This window comes from Lithobates pipiens, unplaced genomic scaffold, assembly GCF_037356315.1.
Source record: "Lithobates pipiens isolate NorthernLeopardFrog02 unplaced genomic scaffold, aLitPip1_a1.2 Scaffold_1, whole genome shotgun sequence".
NCBI classification, from domain to species: Eukaryota; Metazoa; Chordata; class Amphibia; order Anura; family Ranidae; genus Lithobates; species Lithobates pipiens.
This window is the reverse complement of record NW_027507685.1, coordinates 247,440,018-247,464,356: the sequence shown is the minus strand read 5'-3', so window position 1 is coordinate 247,464,356 and position 24,339 is coordinate 247,440,018. Positions and strand designations below refer to the sequence as shown.

The window sequence follows — 24,339 nt, the reverse complement described above, 5'->3', positions numbered from 1 at the left end:
GAGTAGGGAAGCTCTGAGATAAACATGGATGATGAGTACTGTGAGGCAATTTTATATCTCTTTTGCCCATGTTGAAATCCTCAGTGGATGGGGTTTACACATGTGAGCAGTCATTTTAACTGAAAACTCTAGGTTTTTTTATTATTTTTGGTGGGTTTCAAATGTTTTCAAGACTGGATATGAGTGTGGTTTGGTGGTCGCTGCTTCGGGATTTTGCCTTAGATCTCTTAGGTTCCTTGTCAAGTTTAATGCTTCCGTTTTATGTTACAGGTGAGATTTTTTTTGCAAACCTGGACAATCCATTTTTTAAGAATTAATGAAGGAGTAAAGAGATTATTTTGACCCAGGTAAACAAATGCTACATAGGTGGCACATCACAAGTACCTTTTACATTTAAAGTAGGTACACACATTATACTCAATGTCAATCATATTTAACTTCATTTATCAAAAGTGTCCGATAGAGGAATGGTCTGTATAGCCATAGGAAGCTGATTCTCCTTTTCAGGAACAATAAAAGGGTGACACACATTGGTCGCCACGACAAGAATCTGCCATTTGATCATTCCATCATATCTAAACTCAACCCACATTGGAGTTCTGTTCAATCACAAATGATTTTCACATTACCCACCACTTTGATCAAGGGTGTTTCAAAGTATACAAAGTATTCAGTTTTTTTTATTTTATTTGATCAGTCCAATCAACTCCAGTTAACTGCCACCTGTATCAAGCAGTCTTCCTATACTACACAGGGGTAAACTAGGCACCATGAGCAAGAACAACTTCTTTCTTCAGGATTAAGCCCAATGACCTGGCTCCAAAAAGAGGTCTGTAGGTTACTTTAAGCAATAAGAACATTATCCTTATTAGATATGGATTGGCCGGACATGCCATGCCTGTTTACAGATGTATGTATGTGAGGCTGTGGATATTTTGGTTATTGAAGTTCCATATTCAAGTTGATAGACTTTAGTGGCTTTAGTTAGGCCATTCTCACAAGGGAAGGCAATGGGAAGGCAATAGGAACACCACACCAATTATCATACAATCCAAATATGGTTTTTATATTAGCATAATACAACAGTTTATATACATTTCATCTTATCTTAACATGAAATAATTAAAAAACCTTATTGGACTCTAGGATCATTGGGTGTAGTGTTCTTTTTCCTTTTTCTGCATTTGGATCCTACCCAGGGTGTTTTCCCTAAGGTGCACTGTTTGATGAGAACAGCCAAACCAATGATGGAAAAATTGATGTTAATACGTAACTTTAACAACAAGAAGATCCAATATAGTAAACAATATGCCACTGCTCCAGGTAGGCCCACCATCACAGTCCTTCAAACCCTTCAGGTACAAGCTCAGCTCGTCTAGCTGTATGGAGTACAAAACCCAAAAATCCAGATAGCTGTACTCCGAGTAACATCTGACTTTATTAGGACCATGGAAGCACTTGAATACAACAATATAACATCATGGGACAGGGGGAAAGTCAAAGCGTTTCATACTATTTCAGCACTTACTCAATATAAGCGCTCAACATGATAGTGTGAAATGCGCTGACTTTCCCTCTGTCCCTATGATGCCATATAGTTGGGAAGAAAGGAGCTTCATCTCCATCAGACATGGATTGTTTGGACCAGTCTTCAAATGTATTCATGTAAGGGACTGGGTCATCTTGTTCAAAAATCCAGACAGCTGCTCTTTGAGAAACATCCGGCTTTATTAGAACCATGAAAGCACTTGACAGCAATATTTCTCTTTGTGGGGACGAAGAGAAAGGCAACGTGTTTCGCACTATGAAAGTGCTTACTTACCTTGAGTAAGCACAGAAATAGCGCAAAACACGTTGACTTTCCCTCTGTCTCCACAATGTCATATTGCTGTATTCAAGTGCTTTTATAGTTCTAATAAAGTTGGATGTTTCTCAGAGTGCAGCTGTCTGGATTTTTGAACAAGAAGGTCCAGTGCCTCACATTTATACATCTGAAAACCAGCCCAACCAATCCATGTCCAATGGAGATGAAGCTCTTTTCTTCCCATAGCAGCCAATGGACCTGTTTTAAAGGCTGTTGATTAGGCTTCATGTTAAAGAAAGGTGTTGTTTTCTTCATGGCACTCAAATGGTTCCTTTATTTTCAGTGTAGTAATGCAGTCCTTCTTTTTATTATTGCGGAATAGGAGAATGGGCAAAATCCGGACACTATATGGTAGCACAGACAGATCTGGTCAAATACTTACACCTAATAATCAGCAAGGGTGGCATTGCAGTGTCATAGTTAGCATGTTAGGTTAAAAGCCCATTTCTACAACTACAATGGGACATTAAATAAAAATAGTAAAAATTTTAAGTAGCACTTATCTGCACAATAAAAACACTAGTGTGACTGAGGCAAGAGGCCCTCTGACGTGTGCAATATCTGCGTAGACGAGAACATAAAATATGCAAGTTTCTGCCGCCATTTACAAGTAACAGTGTCTCAAGATTACCATAAAATCTTGTTTTTTTTTGTTTTGTTTTTTACATGAATATATCTCTATCTATAAATTCTCAGCTACATTCTTGCACATAGGCAATTTAAGTATGGAAAGGAGAACTCCAGAGGATGATTATGAGGTTTTGTAATAAGTTTGCATACTGTTTTCAGATGCATGGTTGCAGGAGCTCCAAAGTCTCTGACACTGAGAAGCTTATGGTTGGACAAAATAATGGAAACACCTAAAGATATAATAACAGAAAGCACCTAATAAGGACTAGGGCCCTTCCCTTTAATGTCCACGGGTTTTGTTTTTTGTTTTTGGAGACCAGGACACAGAGTAGTGATTAAGTTCTACAGCAAATCCTGGAGGCTTTCCATTCCCTTCAAAAGGGTTCTGAATTGCAACCATTGTTCCCCTACAGTTTGGCATAAGCCAACTGTGAAATTATTCCTCCAGATACATTGAATAATTGTGTACCTGTATTTTGAGCACCATTTTTCTTCTTTGGAACTCTGTTAGTTGTCTCATGTTTCTCTCAAAACCCAACCATTAAAGTTACGACCTTATTCGATAAAAAGTCAAGCTAATTTTTAAAGGTGATCAACCAGAAATTAGGTTAGCCAACAAAGGATTCTGCTTGGCTACTACGGGTTGCTGCACTTAAGTGGACAGTGTCTTGCATGGGCAGAGTGTCAGTGTTCTGCAAAGACAACCTGCCCCGCCAATGCCACTTATACTTCCCTTGCCTGCCACTCCTTTCTCCACTACATGGTACGTATGGGTATGGGGGTGCATATGCCTTGCCCTGTGACAATGTTGGGGACCAGTAGCCAATGACTAGATCTGCACACTGTCACGTGACTGAGGGAGTAACGTCACTCCTTCAACAAGGCGAGGTGAGTATAGAAGGGTCAAGTGGGCATGGGCCAGGTGACAGTGGGGGTTATTTACTAAAGGCAAATCCACTTTGCACTGCAAGTGAAGTCGCTCTAAATCTAAGGGGTAGATCTGAAATGAGTGGAAGCTCTGCTGATTTTATTATCCAATCACGTGCAAGCTAAAACGCTGTTTTTTATTTTCCTTGCATGTCCCCCTCGGATCTACAGCAACTTTACTTCCAAGTGCACTTTCAGTGCAAAGTGTTTTATCCGTTAGTAAATAACCCCCAGTGCCTCTTTAAGGATTGGCACTCTTTATTGATTAAGGCCATCAGGTATTTACCAGTATACGTCCTATTATCATATGGTGTTTACTTTATTTTGTCCACCCCCTGTACTCCCTAAGCTTTGATGTGTTAAGTGAATAGTCCTATAACCACCATTCAGATTTCAGTTTAGAGCTGTAACTTTAATAAAATGGCCACACATGGCCCAACCCACGTATGTGCCTTTACTTTTAAAATCACTTCCAACTGCTGAAAACTGACTTAGAGATCTCAGTGCGGGGACTTCTGCAGCTTCCATTAAAAATGACCAAGCAAAGCTACAATAGGCTTATACAGTGTAACACGTACCAGCCATATCCTTACTGGAGTTCCCCTTGTAACGAGGCACTGGAACCGGTGGCCCTCAGCCCCTGAGGAACCACAAACCACAGCAGTGGGCAGGCTTGGGGCTTATAGTTCTTCAGGGGCAAAGTTTTGCCCTTCACCTTATATAACCACAATCTCTAACACTGTTTACAAGAGTTTTTTTTTTTTTCTTTAACTCATTTCATTTGACACAAGCGCCAGACGCCGCGTCCCTTGGAGACTTTTTAAAGAAACAAAAAGTTGCCTCTTCCTCTTTTTTGCCAGTTTTTTTTTTTTTTCAAGTGCGAAGTGTAGTACTTTGCCCAATCGCTGATGTTTCTTTGTGGGTCCATAATAGGCGTAGTGCCAAATTCTTTGTCTGTGTTCCTTGGCTCATGTAGCAAGCGGTCTGCCGTGATGCCTTGAACGTGACCTTTCCAGAGCAGGTAGGCGGTTATCTGAAATGTATAAAAAAAAAAAGAAGAGACTACGTTAGTTGACGGAGAAGAGAGAGAGAGAAAAAAAAAAGGAGATGTTTGTCAACAGATCTTGTAAAAACTGTTTGAGATGAGTATGTAAATAGATTTCTGGAAGGTGAAAACAGTGCGCCGTGCTGCGTCGGGTTCAGGAGGTCTGCAATCAGCGATAAATTACTTTCCAGATCACAAGAAACAGAGGTGATAAAAGCCGCCAAGGAAAATGCTAACATACTTCCCCTAGAGATGGCAGGGACACAAAACAAACGCAAAGGTAATGGCATGGCAGGAGCAATATGGGCAGGTTTGATACTTCAGATGCCTTTTAAAATGGGAAGACAGACGGCGGAGAATATTTACGCAAAAGACAGAAAACTTAACAGAACTCCTTGATCTTTTTTTTATTTGAGAAAGATGTAACCTTGATAATGTTGCAACTTTAATGTCATGAAAAAACTAGTTTCACAGCCCGTTCACACTTGTGCAATGAGGCAACCTGAATCATTCAGATGGGCACGCGAATAGACTGGTGCAAGACAGACTGGATCGGCTTGTCAGACTGCAACAAAATGGCGGCCGTTTGCACACAGACACTGATTCCCGGTTGCATTATGTAAATAAAACGACCAAAAGATGGCTTTAGCTCCTATTCTTCACCTGTAGAGAACTCCTCAGATGCGTTTCTTCCTTTTCGGGGCTTGATTGTAGAGGCCTCCACAAGTAAGCCCCAAAAAGGGTGAGATGCATCTGCGGCAGTGCCATCTTTTACTCGTTTTACTCACATTTATGCAACAGGGAATCAGTGGGGGGTTACTTACCAAAACTGGAGCCTTCAAAATCTGGTGCAGCTCTGCATAGAAACCAATCAGCTTCCAGGTTTTATTGTCAAAGCTTCATTGAACAAGCTGAAGTTAGAAGCTGATTGGCTGGCTACCATGCACAGCTACACCGGATTTAGCGTGAACCAGATTTAGTAAATCTCCCCCCAGTGTCTGTCTGCAGACAGTTATTTTTGGAGATGGCAAGCAGACAGCACACAACTAGGGTTGAACGGACACCTGGATGTTCGGGTTCGACGGGTTCGGCCGAACTTCGCAAAAAAGTTCGAGTTCGGGACCCGAACTTGACCCCGAACCCGAACCCCATTGAAGTCAATGGGGACCCGAACTTTTGAGGATGAAAATGGCTCTAAAAAAGTAATGGAAAGGGCTAGAGGGCTGCAAATGGCAGCAAAATCTTGTTAAGAGCACGGAAAGTGCTCTGCATACAAATGTGGATAGGGAAATAACTTAAAATAACATAAAATACATACAAATAAAAAAAAATATGCTGGAGGCCCCCTTCTCAGAAGAAGAGGTACAAGAAGTCATTAAGAACCTCAAATCAGGTTATGCTCCAGGCCCCGATGGTCTCCCTAACCCCTATTACAAGACATTTACCACTACCCTGACTCCCCATTTGACACAATTTTTTAATGCAAAGACACAGGGAACTCCACTTGATCCTCACCTAAACACAGCCTACATTGCAGTAATACCGAAAACGGATAATAGAGTAACAGTAGCTAAACGGTGTATCTCACATTTACAGATATGAAGTAAATGCTATTCAAAAAAAATATTTTTGCCCTAATTTATTTTTTGGGAATAGCAGAATAAAACAACAGTATCTAAAGTGTGTATCACACCTGTACAGATATGCAGGAAACGCACCAAAAAAATTATAATTTTGCCCTAAATTATTATTTTTGGAATAGCAGAATAAAAAAAAACAATATCTAAAGTGTGTATCTCACACGTACAGATATGTAGGAAACACTGCAAAATATATATTTATTTCCCTAAATGGGTGTTTTTAGAATAGCAGAATAGAGCAACAGTATCTAAATGGTGTATCTCACACGTACAGATATGCAGAAAATGCTATTCAAAGAATCTTTTTGCCTTAAATATTTATTTTTTTGAATTGCACAATACAAGAACAGTATCTAAAGTGTGTATCTCACACGTACAGATATGCAGGAAACACTGTAAAATATTTATTTTGGCCCTAAATGGGCGTTTTCAGAACAGCAGAATAGAGCAACAGTATCTAAACGGTGTATCTCACACATACAGATATTCAGAAAATGCTATTCAAAAAAAAAAATGTTGCCCTAAATTTTTATTTTTTTTGAATAGCACAATACAAGAAAAGTATCTAAAGTGTGTATCTCACACGTACAGATATGCAGGAAACAATATTTTTTTTGCCCTAAATGTTTTTTTTTAGAATAGCAGAATATAGCAACAGTATCTAAAAGGTGTATCTCACAGTAACATATGCAGTGCTGGTGCACTGAGCTTGCATAAAATGCCTGCCGACGCCAACCTAACTAACAGACGGCACTGGGCTCAGGGCAGTGTAAAAAGAATGTGCACTGCACCCACACAAGAAAATCAAGGTAGATCGCTGAGCAATTAGATTTCTGAAGCAGGACTCCTATCTAATTCTCTCCCTCAAAGCAGCAGCAGCAACCTTTCCCTACACTATCTAAAGCTGTGCTATGTGCCTCTAGCTTATATAGAGGCTGGGTCACATGCTGCACTGGCCAAATCACAGCCATGCCATTAGTAGGCATTCCAAGACTACATTCAGAAGAACATTACGGTTGAGTGCTTATAACAGATTTCTAACTTTCATCAAGAACACCACATACCAGGAAGGCCATGCCAGTAGACAACATGGTTCCTTTAGGACTATTTAAAATGTCAGTGCTCAGGATAAATGCTACTTTGTCTTTCAGCCTTCCCTATACCCTGTGACCCTGTTATTCTGCATCCTAAATCCAGTTTCTCATCTGGCTTGTCTGATCACTCTCTGAACTCTGCCTGCACTGACCCTGGCTCATTCCTGACCTCCGCTTCTGTCTGCTCCATTTGCTTCTCTTCCACCAATTGGCCCCTGACCCGGCTTGTACCCAGAGCACGCTCCTGCCTGCTAATCTGTGCCTGATACGCCCTGTTAGTGTATGACCTGGCTTGTCTGACTCTGAATCTTCCTGAGGTTTCCAGTACTTGCCTTACATCCTGCTGTGCCTGCTGTTCTACAGTCTACTATTAGTGCATGCCTTACCTGCCTGCTGTCATCAGTATCGGCCTGCTTCAGTCTGCCATCAATTATCTGTCTACCAGCCTGCCTGCTACACTGAAGACTACTGACAACCTCTCCTGCCTGGTGTGGATACCCGCTCTGCTACTGACAAGACCTACAGGCACTTGTGCCACTCTGTACTCTTGTGCATTCTGTTCACACTACATTGGCCCCTAGTAAGAGATGCAGAGGTCTTCCTCATTATTTCAGGCTCTGTTACCAGGTACATGATACCACCGCAACCACCACCAACACCAAGTTTGGAATTGTGTTGCAGATGTCTGACACAGTCTGTGCCTAACCGTTATTCTATTCAACTTCCCCTCAGGAGACCCCTTTTCCATTCAAGACACCATATGGAGCACTGATGGAACTCTAAGCCCTTGTACACACGGTCGGAGATTCCGACAACCAAATCCGTCGGAGTAATTCTGACGGATTAATTCCGGAAGAGGTCCAGAAGTGATGTTGCATACACACGGTCGGACTAAGTTGTCGAAAAATCCGATTGTACATAACGTGATGACGTTATTTCGTTACGACGGGACTACGTTCAGGCTAGTAGCCAATAGCTTTGGTCTAGGAATTTGATCTGAGCATGCGTGGCACTTTGTCCGTCGGAGTAGGCTACACATGATCGGAGTATGTCCGATCGGAGTATTTTGTCAGAAAATTTTACCGGCAAGTTGGAAAAATTGGTCCGTCGGATATTCCAACGGAAACAGTCCGATGCAGACCACACACAGTCAGAATATCCGACAAAATGGTCCGATAGGAAACATTCCGACGGAATCTTCGACCGTGTGTACAAGGGCTAAAAGCTTGTTTGGGAGTTGGGACACTAACGGAATTTTAGATGTTCTTCAGCCACTAGGTGCCAATTGAGTGCAGCCCAAACTTCTCTGCCAACCTAACCAATTAGCAACTTTACAAATGTTCTATCAAGAACCATTCATGCATTATGTTCCTGAACCTGTATAATCCCTGACCCGTTGTGTTTTTCCAGCGTAACTTTAATTCGAAAGTAATTGGCCTACTCAGGGATTGTACAGATAAATTAAACAACACCTATAATAAAAATGTCCCTGTCTCCTAGGTTGTCACCCATCTGTCAGATGGGTTAACAATGAATATTACAAGAAGACAGCACACCATAAGTAGGGTCCACTGTTGTCACCATCAGAAATAAAGTAGACAATGTTCAACTTTTATAAGGTGTAGGACTACTTGGTAAAATGAAGTAAAGAGTTCTTTCATATACAATACAATGTTTTGCAGAGGTGTTCTTTAATTACCTCCATGACTACATTTAGATGAACATTAAAGAGGAACACTTTGCACAGAATTTAGACTTTCATCAAGCACTCCCCCCCACCCCCCCAGAGACCATATGAAGCACTGACGACATTTTAGAAGACCACATGGAACACTAACAGAATTGTGGATGCTGTTCAGCCACTAGCCGCCAACTGAGTATGACCTAAAGGTCTCTGTCCCCTTGCCAATTAGCAACTCTACTCTACATATGTCCTATCAAGAACCATTCATGTGTCTCTGACATGCTCCTGAACTGGTACGATAACTGCTATCCTTTTCAGTATAGCTTTCATTAAAAATAGATTGGCTTCCTCAGGGATTATATAGATAATTTAAACATTACCTGTAATAAAAATGTGCCTGTCTACTGATTGCTCTCCTAGGTTGCCATCAATCTGTCACATGGATGGACAATGAAAAATTAGAAGAACCATAGCACATGCATGGACAATTGTTGTCATGATCAGAAAACCTACATTGGGAAATGCCATGTTCTTTAACTCTTTCTAAGACTATATTCTGACTTTAATGAAAAACCCCACCAACAAGTGTGAAATCGTGTTGCAGGTCTATGACACATGGTCGTGCCCGGTCATTACTTTATTCAATTTCCCCCAGAAGTCTCTGCTTACTTCAAAGATACCATATGGAGCACTGATGGAATGCTAAAAGGCCATATGGGACACTAATGAAATTGTTGATGTTCTTCAATCACTAAGTGCCAACAGAGTTTAGTCCAAAGGTCTCTGTCACTTTCCCAAATAGCTACCTTACTCTGCATATGTCCTATCTTGTCATGTTCACAAACTGGTATGATCACAGTTGTGTTTTTTCGGCTGTGGTATTGGGGAGATTATACTCATGTGGCAGATGCTTTTCCAATGGGTTGTGCCAGTCAAAACTGTATTTAGGGGCATGGCAGCCCACTTTTATTAAATAAAACGGAATGTACACATAGACATCAGTTGCCCATCCAGGGTTTCTTTCACAACAATAAGTACCGTCAACTGAAATTACCAAGCCACCTGGCACCCTTGTTGGCAGCAAAGCTGCTCTTACCAGTCCCTCTGACTGTGTTGTCCACCTCTATTGGTTCAGTTGGCTCTCTTAGAGTTTAGTCACAGCACCCTACTGCACAGCCCACTCCTGTCTTGAGAGGGGTTCTCCTGACACCCCAATAGGAGCCCACCTAACTACTGAAATGAGACCTCCTGTCTCCGGGCTGGGCCACCTCTGACCCCTGGGTAAGACCTCTTGTCTCCTGCTTGTTGGCTGCTGCACCTCTGACTCCTGGGTGAGACCTCTTGTCTCCTGCTTGTTGGCTGCTGCACCTCTGACTCCTGGGTGAGACCTCTTGTCTCCTGCTTGTTGGCTGCTGTACCTCTGACTCCTGGGTGAGACCTCTTGTCTCCTGCTTGCTGGCTGGTGCACCTCTGACCCCTGGGTGAAACCTCTTGTCTCCTGCCAGCTGGCTGGGGCACTTCTGACCCCTAAGTAAGAGTGTCACACAGAGTAACTTTCATTAAAAATAAATAGGCTGCCTCAGGGATTGTACAGATTGATTAAACATTAGCTTAAATAAAAATAATTTCCCTCTGTGCCAAAATCTCTCATGGTTGCCAACCTTTCACATGGGTTTACAAGGGAGATGACAAGCAGACACCATAAGACAAGCATGGTCCACTGTTGTCGCCATCAGAAAACCCACCAGGGGGAAATGTCATGAAGTAGATAATTTTAAACTTTTATATGGAGAAAACTGAGTACTGTTCGTGATACTTTTTTTCATTTGTACTAACATACAATTTTTCAGGACAAGCTTTCGGGGTATGTCCCCTTCTTCAAGGTCCAAGCGTACTGCTTGGACCTTGAAGAAGGAGACGTACCCCAAATACTTGTCCTGAAAAATTGTATGTAAGTGCAAATGAAGAAAAAAGTATCACGGCTAGGGATGAGCTCAGGCGTGTTCGCATGGAACACGTGCAGAGCCCGTCAGGAAGTCGGCGCAGCGCTGCACTAATCACAGGTAGTGAGACATTGCCCCAAAGTGCGGCTGCAGAGATCGGGCAATGTCTCACTGCCTGTGATTAGCACAGCACTGCGCCGACTTCCTGGCGGGCTCTGCACGTGTTCCATGCGAACACGCCTAAGCTCATCCCTAATCACGGACAGTACTATTATATGGAATGGGAAAAATTGGTAAAATTAACTAAAAAGGGTTTTCATATACAGTATTTTTCAGGTGTTCATTAACCTTTTCTAAGACTACATTCTTAGAAGAGCAAATTTTAGAAGACCATATGGAACACTAAAAGAATTGTAGATGTTCTTCAGCAACTAGCCACCAACCGAGTATAACTGAAAGGTCTACGTCACCTCTCCAATTAACTACTTTACTCCATATGTCCTATTAAGAAGAACCATTAATGCGTCTCTGTCATGCTTCCGAACCAGTATGATCACGGATGTATTTTTCCAGTAATTTTCATTAAAAATACATTGGTCTCCTCTGGGATTGTATAGATTAATTTAAAGAGGAGGGCCGTTTAAAAAAAAAAATAAATTAAAAGTCAGCAGCTGCAAACACTGCAGCTGCTGACTTAATAAGCGCACTTACCTGTCCAGGGCGCCCGCGATGTCGGCCGCCCGAGGCCGACCCGTCCCTCGGCTCTCGGGTCCCGGCGCCGCCATTCCTTCTAAGAGAAACAGGCAGTGGAGCCTTACAGCTTCACTGCCCGTTTCCTACTGCGCATGCGCGAGTCGCGCAGCGCTTTGTGAATGGGACGCGCTGTGTTCTGGAACACACAGTTCCCAGAACACAGCGCGACCCATTACCCAGAAGACAACGCGACGAGGAGAGAAGAAAGAAGATCTCTGCGGAGGAGGAAGAGGAAGATTAGGATTATGTGCCTAGCAACAGGCATTCCTGGTGACACAATAGCACAATCATCATCATCAAAAAACCAGGGGAAAGTGCCAACTTTCAAATTTATATGGTATGGGACAACTTGGTAAAATGAAAAAGAGTTTTCATATGCAGTTTTCTTTTTCTTTTAAAGTGTTATTTAACCCTAATGCCGCATACACACGATCAGACTATCCGGCGGACTTAGTCCAGCGGACAATCCGCCAGACTTTGCAGCGGAGGTCCGCCGGACTTTCCGAACGAGCGGACTTGCACACACATGACTACACACGAACTGGCTTTCCAGGGGACTAGGTCTGGTGGACCATCCGCCGGGCTTTCAAATGAATGGACTTGCCCACACACGGACTAAAGTCCGTTCAATTTGAACGTGACTTCAGGTACGACGGGACTTGTGAAGGAAGTCAATGTCGACGCTTTCTTCAGCGGGATTGACACTTTGCACCGTTGCCTGGTATGGGTTTTAAGGGTAACCCCCTACACCGAAAAAACGGCGTGGGGGTTCCCCCAAAGTCCATACCAGACCCTTATCTGAGCACGCAGCCCAGTCGGTCAGGAAAGGGGCATCCCCCGGGACTGTGACGCCATGAGACATCACCCGGTGACCCCGCCCCTTAAGACTATATTAGTCGCCGTGCACCGTATCCACAGCATTACAGCGACAGAGAGTGTCGTGTCAAAAGAAAAAGAAGAAGAAGAAGAAGACCGGGCCAAGGCTAGTAAAAGAGCTGGAAGAAGATATCGGAGGAGCCCGGCAGAAGAACAGGAGAGTGGGAGAAGAGGCCGGAAAGCGTGGAAAAGTCAGAAGAAGACCCCCAAACTCGGAAGAAGACCCCCGGAGCTGCCTAATAAACTACTTTAAAAACCTGTTTAGTGTGTTTTTTTATTGACACTTTTTCCCCCAGGTGAATGGATAGGGGCACGATGTACCCCATACTCATTCACATAGGGTGGGGGGCCGTTCATTTGAAAAAGTCCAGCGGACTAGCACACAGATGAGCGGATTGTCCGCTAGAAAGCCGCGTCCGGCGGACAATTTTGAAGCGAGTCTTCTTTCTAAGTCCGCCGGACTTTTGGGAAGAAAAAGTCCGCTGGAGCCCACACACGATCGAATTGTCAGACGCCGCCGGATAGTCCGATCCCTTTCCCATCGCTTCCCCCCCCCTCACTGGAGGAGTTCTTCCCCCAGCAGCTAGGAGAGTCCCTCTGCTCCAGCAGTGCTGGTCCCTGACTGGTTTCACCAATATCACTCAATGAAGCATACTTATTGGAATGCTCCAACCCTGGTTCAGCCTCCCTTCTACCCTTCCTGTCACCCATGTACTCTTTCCTAATGCCTGCACCTCTTTGTCTCCACACACCTCTGTGCTGGCCCCTGCTGTGTACATTTCTGGCTTTCCTTTAGTATGGAGGGTCTTCTCAGTGCTGACAGCTGCTTCCCCAGATTCAGAACCTGGGCTTCCAGGGAAACAAAGTGCTTACATTTTGCACAGCAGTATTCACCCTCAATCAGATGATCAAGGAACGCATACATGCCGCAAGATGTACCACAAGTACAAGTGCGTATAGCCTAAAGATCTCTGTCACCAGATCAATTAGTTGTCTCATCAAGAACCATTCACGCGTCAGTTTTACAATCATGAACCGGTACAATCGTTGTTGTATTTTTCCAGAGTAACTTTCATTAAAAATAAATTGGCTTTCTCAGGAATTGTACAGATTAATTAAAATGACCTATATTAAAAATGCCCCCGTTACCCAAAAGAACTCCTAGGTTGTCACCTTGTCATGTGGAGATGTCTAGCAGACACCATAACACAAATATGGTCCACTGTTGTCACTATCAGAAAGAGGGGTAAATGCCATGAAGTAGATAACTTTCAACTTAGGGTTTTTATGGTGTGGGACAACAAATGATTGTTTTCATATTCAATCATTTTCAGAGGTGTTCTTTAACCCCTTTCTTAGACTACATTCAGATAAAAATTAAGGAGGACCACACAGACAATTGCCCCCACCACCAAGCGTTGAATTATGCTGCTGTTGTCTAACATACATGGTTGTTCCTGGACATTACTCTACATACCGTAACTTACCTGGAAGTCTCTCCTCCCCTAAAGACCATTAAAGAGGAAGTAAACCCTGATGAGTTTACTTCCTCTTTCGTTCCCTGCAAAGGTAAAGCATAATGGACTACTATGCATTGCATCGCATAGTAGTCCATTATGTGTCACTTACCTGACACAGGAGCCAGTGAAGTCGCCGCTGTCCCCTGTAGTCCGGAGCGTCCATCTTCTCGGTGGGTCTCGCTGCTCCGCCGCTGTCATTCGGCGAAGCCGCGATGACGTCACTCCCGCCCATGCGCACGGGAGCCGCCACTCGCGGCATATCGCCGTTGACCGTGGCGCGCTCAGTGGTGCCTGTCTTTCGGCAAGTATCTCCTAAACCGTGTAGGTTTAGGAGCTATTTCTTGGACCTACAGGTAAGCCTTAATCTAGGCTTACCTGTAGGTCAAAGTTGGTTGTAAGGGTTTACAACCACTTTAAGAGCACTGACAAAAGTCTAGAAGAAAGCTGCCAAGTAAGTATAGCCTAAAGGTCCAGAATAATTAACCATCACTGGCAGAACCCTAGAAGACTGAATGCAACACTAACATAATTGAACAGAAATGGTAGATGTTCTTCATCCACTAGGTGCCAGCTGAGTATAGCATAAAGTTCTCAGTCACCTCACCAATTAGCTACCTAACTCTACTTATGTCATATCAAGAACCATTCATGCGTCTCTGTCATGCTCCTGAACCCGGTACGATCACTGCTGTATTTTTCCAGCGTAAATTCCATTAAAAATAGATTGGCCTCCTCGGGGATTGTACAGATTAATTAAACATTATCTGCAATAAAAAAATGAAGTGTTACAAGCGTCACAATATTACTTAAAATATTGTTTAATTATACTCTCATCTGCTTCCCCCAATAAATTTCGTTTCCAAATATGCCGACTCCTTTTTGCAGCAAACCTGGCTTGAAAGTCACTTGCCTTCAACCCAATGACTGCGATCTCCATTAGCAGGTTTTTTGAAAAAAAGGAGCTGAAAAAGTATAAAAAGATGTATGCGTTTCGCCATGAACTTGCAGAGTAACTTTGCGGTTGATTATAAAAGGACGTCCTTGGTGGATATTAACTTCATGGACGGCATTCGTTTACAGACAATGGCCTTATGCAAATTCCATTATATATATATATATTTTTTTTTATTATTATTTTTTTTTATTAGGAAGGATATTTTATAGTCTAAGTTTTTGGAGGACAGGCGGTATTCAAAGGGATAAAAACTATTTAGAAAAATAAAAACAAATATGTGGTTTTGTTCTGAGGGATGAATCAGATCTTTATTGCTGTAATAATAAAAGACTTTTGACGTGAGTATGAAGCACAAATCTCCTAATGGGTAATGGACAGGATCCAGTCCATTGTAAATCATTTTTGGAAGGGCGCTAATTTTTTTTTTTTGCAAAGCGTGCGTAAAAAAGAGACAGCCTTGCCCCCGCTGTCCTGTATTTGTTGTAAATTCATTGACGAATATAATAAAATGAGAAAGCTTTCTATGGATATTTGAGGATACCGTGATAGTTACGGTATGTTCTAGCAGGAACATGTCTAGGTTCATTGCCGCCTTACATGTCTTTTTTTTTGCATTCAAAACCGATAAAACATTGTTTCCGCTTCTTGTTTTTGTCGGTACCACAGCAACGAGGACACTTGCTGGAGATTGTATTGGATTTTGAATGTTTCTGGTGACCCTGTTATACGGTGTTCCATGGGCACTCCAGATGCCACCACCTTCCTATTTTCTAGGACGCTGGTACAACAACCAATGGTGCTGCAGCCTGCCCATCAGCATTCTAGCAACTAAAGATGGTGTCACTGGTTGCTACGATGCTGGTGATTGGGCCGCGCAACATCATTGAGTGTAAAGAGGCAGGTTACCTGCACAATACGGGCAGCACAGTGGTGTAGTGGTTAGCACTCTCGCCTAGCAGTAAAAAGGGTCGCTGGTTCGTATCCCAGCCACGACACTACCTGCCTGGAGTTTGCATGTTCTCCCTGTGCCTGCGTGGGTTTCCTCCGGGTACTCCGGATTCCTCCCGCACTCCAAAGACATGCAGGTAGGTTAATTGGCTTCTGTCCAAAATTGGCCCTAGTATATGAATGGGGACCTTGGATTGTGGGCTCCTTGAGGGTAGGGACTGATGTGAGTGTACAATGTACAGGGATAGGAACAATTGTAGGCACTCAGGTTGAACTGGATGGACTGGTGTCTTTATTCAACCTTACTAACTATGTAACTATGTAATACCAACCATTGACGCAGTGTGGCCCAGCCACTAGCAATTGTTCTAGCAACCAGCTCAGGTTCTACCTACCAGTGTATACAAGGTAACATTATCAAGCTCAGTGTCAGGTCACCTTGAGGCGAGGTGAGAGATGCACACCGTAGGGATCAGGAGTGCACCGCAAGGTTGTGGACCCTACGGCTGACTGCTGCGGACGGGAGACAGGTCCCACCGGGGTTAGAGCGTAAGATTCCCTGGGGCGTGGAGTCTAAGAGCCAGCAGGTGTTCACCAGAGCTTCGAGTGGTGAGGATGGACTTGGCTGCAACTGGCTCCAGGTCGCAACCCCCAGGGTCCCCCAGCTCACACCCACAGTAGGCAACAGGAGGATAGGGATGGTGGGGGACAAAGCCAAGGTCGGGGCCACAAGCAGACAGGAATAGTCAGGGACACGCCAAAAGGTCAGGATCACAGACAAACAGGGATAGTCAAAGACACGCCAAAGTCGGTAACGGAACAACAGAAGAGCACACGGCAGGTAACAGGAAGCTAACACACAAAGGAATACACAATGGTTGATCATCCCTGTTGGCTTGCAGTGCACAGGTTAATATAAGGTTCCCTGATAGGGCCTGGGGTGGAGCCATGCTTAGAGGAGAGGTTATAAAAACCACCAGGTGGAAGTGGCTGGCCTCTTAGTCTGAACACATGAGGGGAGGTAAGCAAACAGGAAGATCATTGCATAACCATGACACTCAGTGAGGACAGGGTGTCTGGCGACGACACTCCAGCCTAAGATTCGGTTGGGGTGGTCACTTTACTTTGCCTTATTGTCCACATGCCTAGTCATGTCTGTGAATGTCAAAGATTTACAATGCCTCATGGGACGTGTAGTTCCGCAACAGCTGGAGGGCCATAGTTTGAAGACCCCTGGTGTAGACTGTACAGAACAGGGGCATGCAGACAATAAGACAACGTAAAGTGACCGCCTCAACTGAACCCTAGAGTGAGCTGAAGGAGGACAGGGTGTCTGGTGACGACACTCCAGCCTAAGTTTCAGTTGAGGTGGTCACTTTACTTTGTCTTATTATCCGCATGCCTAGTCATGTCTGTGAATGTCAGAGTTTTACAAAGCCTCATGGGACGTGTAGTTCCACAACAGCTGGAGAGTCATAGTTTGGTCTACACCAACCATCCTCAACCAAGGCTCCTACAGTGTTTGTTCAGTACTGTCATTGACCTGTCCTTAGTAATAGAGACTGAACATTTAGAGACTGGACATTTGAATAGCATCCCTTACCACTGCATGCAAACTTTATTGGGACTGAACGTATGTGCGCCACCATAAAAACTGTGCCTCAAAGTTAGCCGGCTGAAGAACGAGGTCAAAGGGCTCTCTTTTTAGACGAGCTGCTCTGCAAGGACTTCTCTCACTGCCAAAATACATGGAACCATTGCAGTACACCCGGGTCTTAGTATAGTCAACCCTAGAGCTCACTCTAGCAGAATAGTACACTAGCTGCAGGAAATATATTACAATACCATTTACCTTTGCCATTAAGGTTATCTGTGCCATTGCCCAATGCTGATTTGCTACTACCAGGTATAGATTATTCTATCTAGATCGATCCTTATTCTAAACTACTACAATTCTTTTGTCTACGGAAATGTGTTTAACCTGCATTCTACCTGTTCCTATATGTACATATTGCCACCTACTTGACCTCTGGAATATTTATCCCCCCCCCTTCATGACCAGGCCATTTTTTGTGACATGGAACTGCATTATTTTAACAGACAATTGCACAGTCATGAATTCATAAATTTAGGGCAGTATGTATTCTACTATATGTTTTTGGTAAAAAGAAAATTGATTGGTTTACGTGAATGTTATAGAGTCTGCAAACTATTCCATAACTATATTTATGGGATATTCAATTATTATTATTTTTTATACTAGTAATGGTGGTGATCGGTGGCTAATATCGGGACTGCGATATTGCGGTAAACAATCGGACACTAACTGACATTTTTTTAACACTTTGTGGGAATCAGTGACACAAATACAGCGATCTGCGCCAAAAATAAGCACTGTACTAATGACCCTGGCTGGAAAGGGGTTAAACATCTAGGGCGCTCAAAGGGTTAACTGTGTGCCTAGCCAGTGTTTGTGTATACTGTTTATGCTGCTTTTTACTAGAGGAAGAGATGGATTTTATTCCCTGCTTTGCAGAGACACAAAATCCATCCTTTCTCCCCCTGACAGAAGAGAGACCTGCCTTGTTTACAGATCTCCATTCTGTGTGTTTTACTGACAATCGGCGGGTGCCAGCAAACATCCAGTGCCTGGCACCTGCAGATTAGACATGTGCAATTTGTTTAGTTATAAATTAGTTTTTTAATGAATTTCAACAAATTTGTTCATTCGGAAACAACCGAATTAACAAAAATCAGTTTAACTAATTTTTCCGAATAGTTATAAATTTGAATATTCGAAAATTCGTAAAATTAGAAAATACGTAAATTCAAAAATTCATAAATTCGAACATTCGTAAATTTGTGAATTTGAAAATTCAAAATTTGTATATTCACAAATTCTAAAATTCGTAAATTAGTAAATTTGAAATTCGAAAATCTGAAATAACTAACTATTAAATTATAGGTATTGGAATTTTCTTTCAAATTTGGGTGTTAGTGAACGTAACGAATAAGAATTCATCCAAAGTTACGAATTATCCGAAATAACGAATACCACATCTAAATGAATGGAACGTAATAACAATAATAATAAAAATAAAAACTTTTTATTATTTATTATTAATTCGATCCATTCCATTTGTTTCGATGCGGTATTCGTTATTTCAGATAACTCGTAGCTTTGGATAAATTCATATTCGTTATGCTCACTAACAGCCAAATTTGAAAGTAAATTCCAATACCTATAATTGAATAGTTAGTTATTATTAGTCAGTTATTATTTACAATTTGGGGATTTTCCTTCTTTTGAATTTTCTTTCTTATTTTCGAATTTTCGTATTTTCGAATCTTCAAATTTTCTTTTGAATTTTCCTTCTTATTTTCAAATGTTTGCATTTTCGAATCTTTGAATTTGCGAATTTTTTAATTTACAAATTTTTTTCAATTTATAAAATTACGATCATAATGAATGACTAGAAAAACAAAAAAACAAAAAAACAAAAAAAAAACAAAAAAAAAAAAACAAACTAATTTTTTGCCAATGTCTAATGCCGATCAGCTTCTGTGCACGCCCCCTGTAGGCGGAAGTGTAGAATCACATATATATATATACATGATTCTGCAAAGGAGGGCCACTCTGTAGCAGTAAATCTGCTGTAGGGTGGTCCAGAAGTGTTTTGTTTGTTACACTGTAATGCCCTTCTGTATTCCTAACCAGTCTGGTGTGTTTGGGACATTTTATACTTGCGCTAGTAATAGTTGTGCAATAGGCTCTTTGCTTAACCTGGTGTGTCAGAGGGGCTGAGGCTCTTCACCCAGTCAAGGCAAAGAACAGAGAACCCGATCTACCAAGCGGCTCCTTCAGGGGTGGCGCTACAGATATATTAATGATTACAGAGCCTCTTTGATATCCGCCTGGAGTTCAGTTTTAATTATAAAAATTTGCAAGGAAATATAAAATCTTTTCTGCAAAAGTGTCTGTATGAGTCATGGCAGTTGCTATAAATAATTAGAATATAAAAGCTGATGAATTGGCAGGGAGCTCTTACATTAAGTACATCAGCATTAATGGCGTGTTAATAAAAGAACAACCTGTGCTTTATGGAAGGAGAACACGCAAAAAAAAAAAAATAAGTGAAAAAATTGCAGACAGGTGTAGAGGGAAGAGATCAAACATTCAACAATGAATTCGGTATGGAATTTCATACTCATTCTGAGAAGACGATCACAGATTTTTTTATTTTTTATTTTTTGCTTTTCATCTATGGAGGCAACTCCAACCCAACAAGTTGAGGCCGTAGTGTGTATAGTCCGTATATAGTGTGCAGGCTCTAGGGCTGCCATTAGAAATCATGGGGGCACCAAACAGACAGGGCCAAGCTGCTTAACCAGGGGCGTACCCGTACAGTGGTCCCAATTGCGACCCAGCCCCATCCTCCAGGTGGCCCTTGTGCCCCCCCCCCCCAGTACACCTGGATAGGAGGGGCGGTGGCATGCAGAGGAACCAAACTATCCATGCAATCACTGGAGAAAGAGAAGGAGAAGCGGGCATTCAGAGGTTGCATGGAGGGCTTGGTTCCTCTACACGCCACCGCTTCCCCTCCTATCCAGGTTAGGGGTGCCACCAGTTTTAATTTTGGCAGCAAATTTCGATTTAGTTTTAGTCTTAAAGCGGGGTTATACCCTAAAGTGGAACTTCCGCTCATCGGAACCCCCCCCCCCCCTCCGGTGTCACAGTTGGCACCTTTTAGGGGGGAGGGGGGTGCAGATACCTGTCTAGGACAGGTATTTGCACCCACTTCCGGGCCTAGACTCCCACGGGAGTCTATGCTTCTTCCTGTCCCAGCGCGCTGTCTGCTGGGACACACAAGGGTCCCAGAGACAGCGCGGACCATTCCTATTGTGCTGCGCAACGCTTCACTTCCTGATTCCCTCACCTAGAATGGCGGCGGCAGCAGCCGAGAGCCGAGCGATCGATCGGCCTCGGCTTTCGACATCGCTGGACCCCGGGACAAGTGAGTGTCCATTTATTAAAAGTCAGCAGCTATAGTATTTATAGCTACTGGCTTTTAATATATTTTGTTTCCAGTGCAATCCCTCTTTAAGCCTCATACACACAATTTCCACAAACAAAATCTCTGACTTTTGTCTGAAGGCGTTTGCTTGGATTTTGTCTTGCATACAAATGGCAAGGAATTGCCGGCCAACAAACACGATTGTAGTGACGTATTATGTGGTTTTTCAGCTGTTTAGTGCCACCCTTTGGGCTCCTTCCGCTAATTTCATGTTAGTAGAAGTTTGGTGAGTGTTGATTCATACTTTTTATTTTGCGCTTTTCATTTCGTGCTTTTCAGTTCATTTCTGAACAGCCGTTCGTCAACCAGACATGTTGCGGGATCGGAGGAGATAACGTATTTATTATTGGCCTTGGAGTTATTGCTTTGACCCAAGTCCAGTCCAGGAACAGGAAGAGGAGGAGTTCTTGGACCAAAAATTGGTTGCTTTATTAATCGTGACCAATTTTCTCATATGCTTTTGCTGCGGGAGCTCCAGGAGAATAATCCAGATGATTTTCGGAATTATCTCCAGATGACGGACCCCTCTTGGCATTTTTTTTTTTAAATTGCATTTTAGTGTATATATGAGATCTGAGGTCTTTTTGACCCCAGATCTCATATTTAAGAGGACCTGTCATGCTTTTTTTCTATTACAAGGGACGTTTACATTCCCACATTTTTTCTTTTGGGGCTATAGCCCCGAGTCTCTGCAGGGGTCCCCAAGGGGGGAGGCTCTCTGGGGACCCTTATTTAAGGAGGAGGCTCTCTGGGGACCCTGATTTAAGGGGGAAGCTCTCTGGGGGCCCTGATTTAAGGGGGAGGCTCTCTGGGGACCCTGATTTAATGGGGAGGCTCTCTGGGAACCCTAATGTAAGGGGAGCTCTCTGGGGACCCTGATGCAAGGGGGAGGCTCTTTGGGGACCCTGATTTAAGGGGGAGGCTCTCTAGGTACCCTGATTTAAAGGGGAGGCTCTCTGGGGACCCTGATGCAAGGGGGAGGCTCTCTGGGGACCCTGATGCAAGGGGGAGGCTCTCTGGGGACCCTGATTTAAGGGGAGGCCCTCTTGGGACCCTGATGCAAGGGGGAGGCTCTCCAGGGACCTCGATTTAAGGGGAGACTCTCTGGGGACCCTGATGTAAGGAGAGCTCTCTGGAGACCCTGATGCCAGGGGGAGGCTCTCTGGGGACTCTAATGTAAGGGGAGCTCTCTGGGGACCCTGATGCAAGGGGGAGGCTCTCTGGGTACCCTGATGCAAGGGGGAGGCTCTCTGGGGACCCTAATGTAAGGGGAGCTCTCTGGGAGCCCTCCAGATGCAAGGGGAGGCTCTCTGGGGACCCTGATGCAAGGGGGAGGCTCTCTGGGGACCCTGATTTAAGGGGGATGCTCTCTGGGGACCCTGATGCAAGGGGGAGGCTCTCTGGGGACCCTGATGCAAGGGGAGCTCTCTGGGGACCTTGATGTAAGGGGGGCTCTCTGGGGATATATACACACACACACATACATATATATTATATACATGTGTATGCCCACCCAAGCGTATGACTTTCTTTACTACACTGCTATGGGCTTTAGCCCCAGATCTTTTGTAGACCTAGCAATGCCCCTGGTTTTAAGTAATTTTCTAGCAAAAAAAAAAAAACAGCTTTTAACTTGTAAACAACACATCTAAAAAATGAGGCCCAGTCCTTAAGTGGTTAACCGCTTCCCGACCACCTCACGCCGCTATACGTCGGCAGAAGGGCACGTACAGGCAGAATCACATACCTATATGTTGCCCTTTAAGAGGAGACGGGGGCGCGGACGCCGGAAGCTACATGAGTCGGGTCCCGCGGACTCGATCTCCACGGGCATACCCGCGTTCGCCTCACAGAGAGGAAGAACGGGGAGAGGTTAATGTAAACAAGCATCTCCCCGTTCTGCCTAGGAACAGTGTCACTGATCTCTGCTCCCTGTGATTGGAGCAGAGATCAGTGATGTGTAAAACACAGCCACGCTCCCCACTGTTAGCAACACGCCCCTAGGACACACTTAACCCCTAGTGGTTAACCCCTCCACTGCCAGTGTCATTTACACAGGAATCAGTGCATTTGTATAGCACTGATTGCTGCATAAATGACAATGGTCCCAAAAAATGTGTTAAAAATGTCCAATGTGTCCGCCATAATGTCACAGTCACAATAAAAATCGCTGAACGCCGCCATTTAAAGAAAAAGAAAACATATTAATAAAAATGAAAATGAAACTATGCCCTATTTTGTAAATGCTATAACTTTTGCGCAAATCAACCAATATTCGCTTACTGCGTTTTTTTTTAGCAAAAATATGTAGATGAATACATATCGGCCTAAACTGAGGAAACCTGAGGAATACGTATCGGTCTAAACAGTTTTTTTATATATATTTTTGGAGGATATTTAAAAAATAATGTGTTATTTTCAAAACTGTCGCTGTTTTTTTGTTTATAGCGCAAAAAATAAAAAAACGCAGAGGAGATCAAATACCGCCAAAAGAAAGCTCTATTTGTGAGAAAAATGTTGAATCGCAAAAAGTGCTCTGGTCAGAAAGGGGGTAAATTCTTCCGGAGCTGAAGTGGTTAAAATGGAAACCCTAAACGGCGGGCCATAGGATGTCACTGGGCCCCTGAAGGGTGGGCATATTAGTTGGCAATGCCCCGTTGGCGTCTGTATCCACGTTACAGAGTCCCTGGCTTCAAAGGGGACATGTCGTGAAGCTCAATGCCTTTCTGAGAAGCCTCTGATGGAGGGCAAAATGTCAATTTTGCCCCCCCCCCCCCCCGAGGCAGCTCCAACTATTGGCAGAGTCACCCCTTCTATACAAGCATGCCCTCCTCTGGTCGGGGGGGAAGGGGGACTAACAGCTAAAGCCAGAACCTTTTCATAGCTTTTCATTCCTAGTCCCTTTAAAGGGTAAACTAGGAAGTTGCTCAACGTGTTGACTGTTTATCAGAACGCAGCCAGTCGTGTAATGATGATGAAACTTCGGCTGAGTGTTCCATCAGGGGCCCAAAAGACGCAATCTTCCCTGATAACGTTCTCCCCTGGGAGGTTATTGAATCCTAACTAAGGACGAGCCAGTCACCGCGCTCGAGTCGTCGTTAACCCTGCTCTGCAGCCGGGAGAGCCGGAAAAAGCAAGCCGTTGGGGTTGAGGCCGTTCCACCCAGGAAGGGGTTAAAAAGCCTTGCCTACAGAGTGTGATGTGAATGAATAATGAATGTCTGTATGGATCCGGCAACGTGGAACCTGATAGTTCAGGAGGAAAAGCGGGAGGCAGGTGAAGACGCAGCAAGAAAGGGGCCAGGATTAAAGGAACACTGCCACCTAGCCACGTAGAGCCTACCTGGCACCGTCCCTGCTCCTCTGCAGAGCCCAACGCCAGCAAT

At 43.7% G+C, this 24,339-nt stretch overlaps 1 protein-coding gene across 3 annotated transcripts in view; it reads right to left on the bottom strand.

Annotated features, from left to right (window-relative positions):
* Positions 1-1,936: 1,936 nt before the first annotated feature.
* Positions 1,937-24,339, bottom strand: part of DIAPH2 (diaphanous related formin 2) — a 1,637,420-nt gene continuing 1,615,017 nt past the window's right edge. For 2 of the 3 annotated variants that reach the window (XM_077484903.1, XM_077484922.1), the window contains one exon: positions 1,938-4,454. In XM_077484903.1, the coding sequence (XP_077341029.1) occupies positions 4,390-4,454 (65 nt within the window). In that variant the 3' untranslated portion in view covers positions 1,938-4,389. Of the gene's footprint in view, positions 4,455-24,339 lie in introns of all 3 variants that reach the window. The other variant, XM_077484914.1, reaches the window with a different exon arrangement.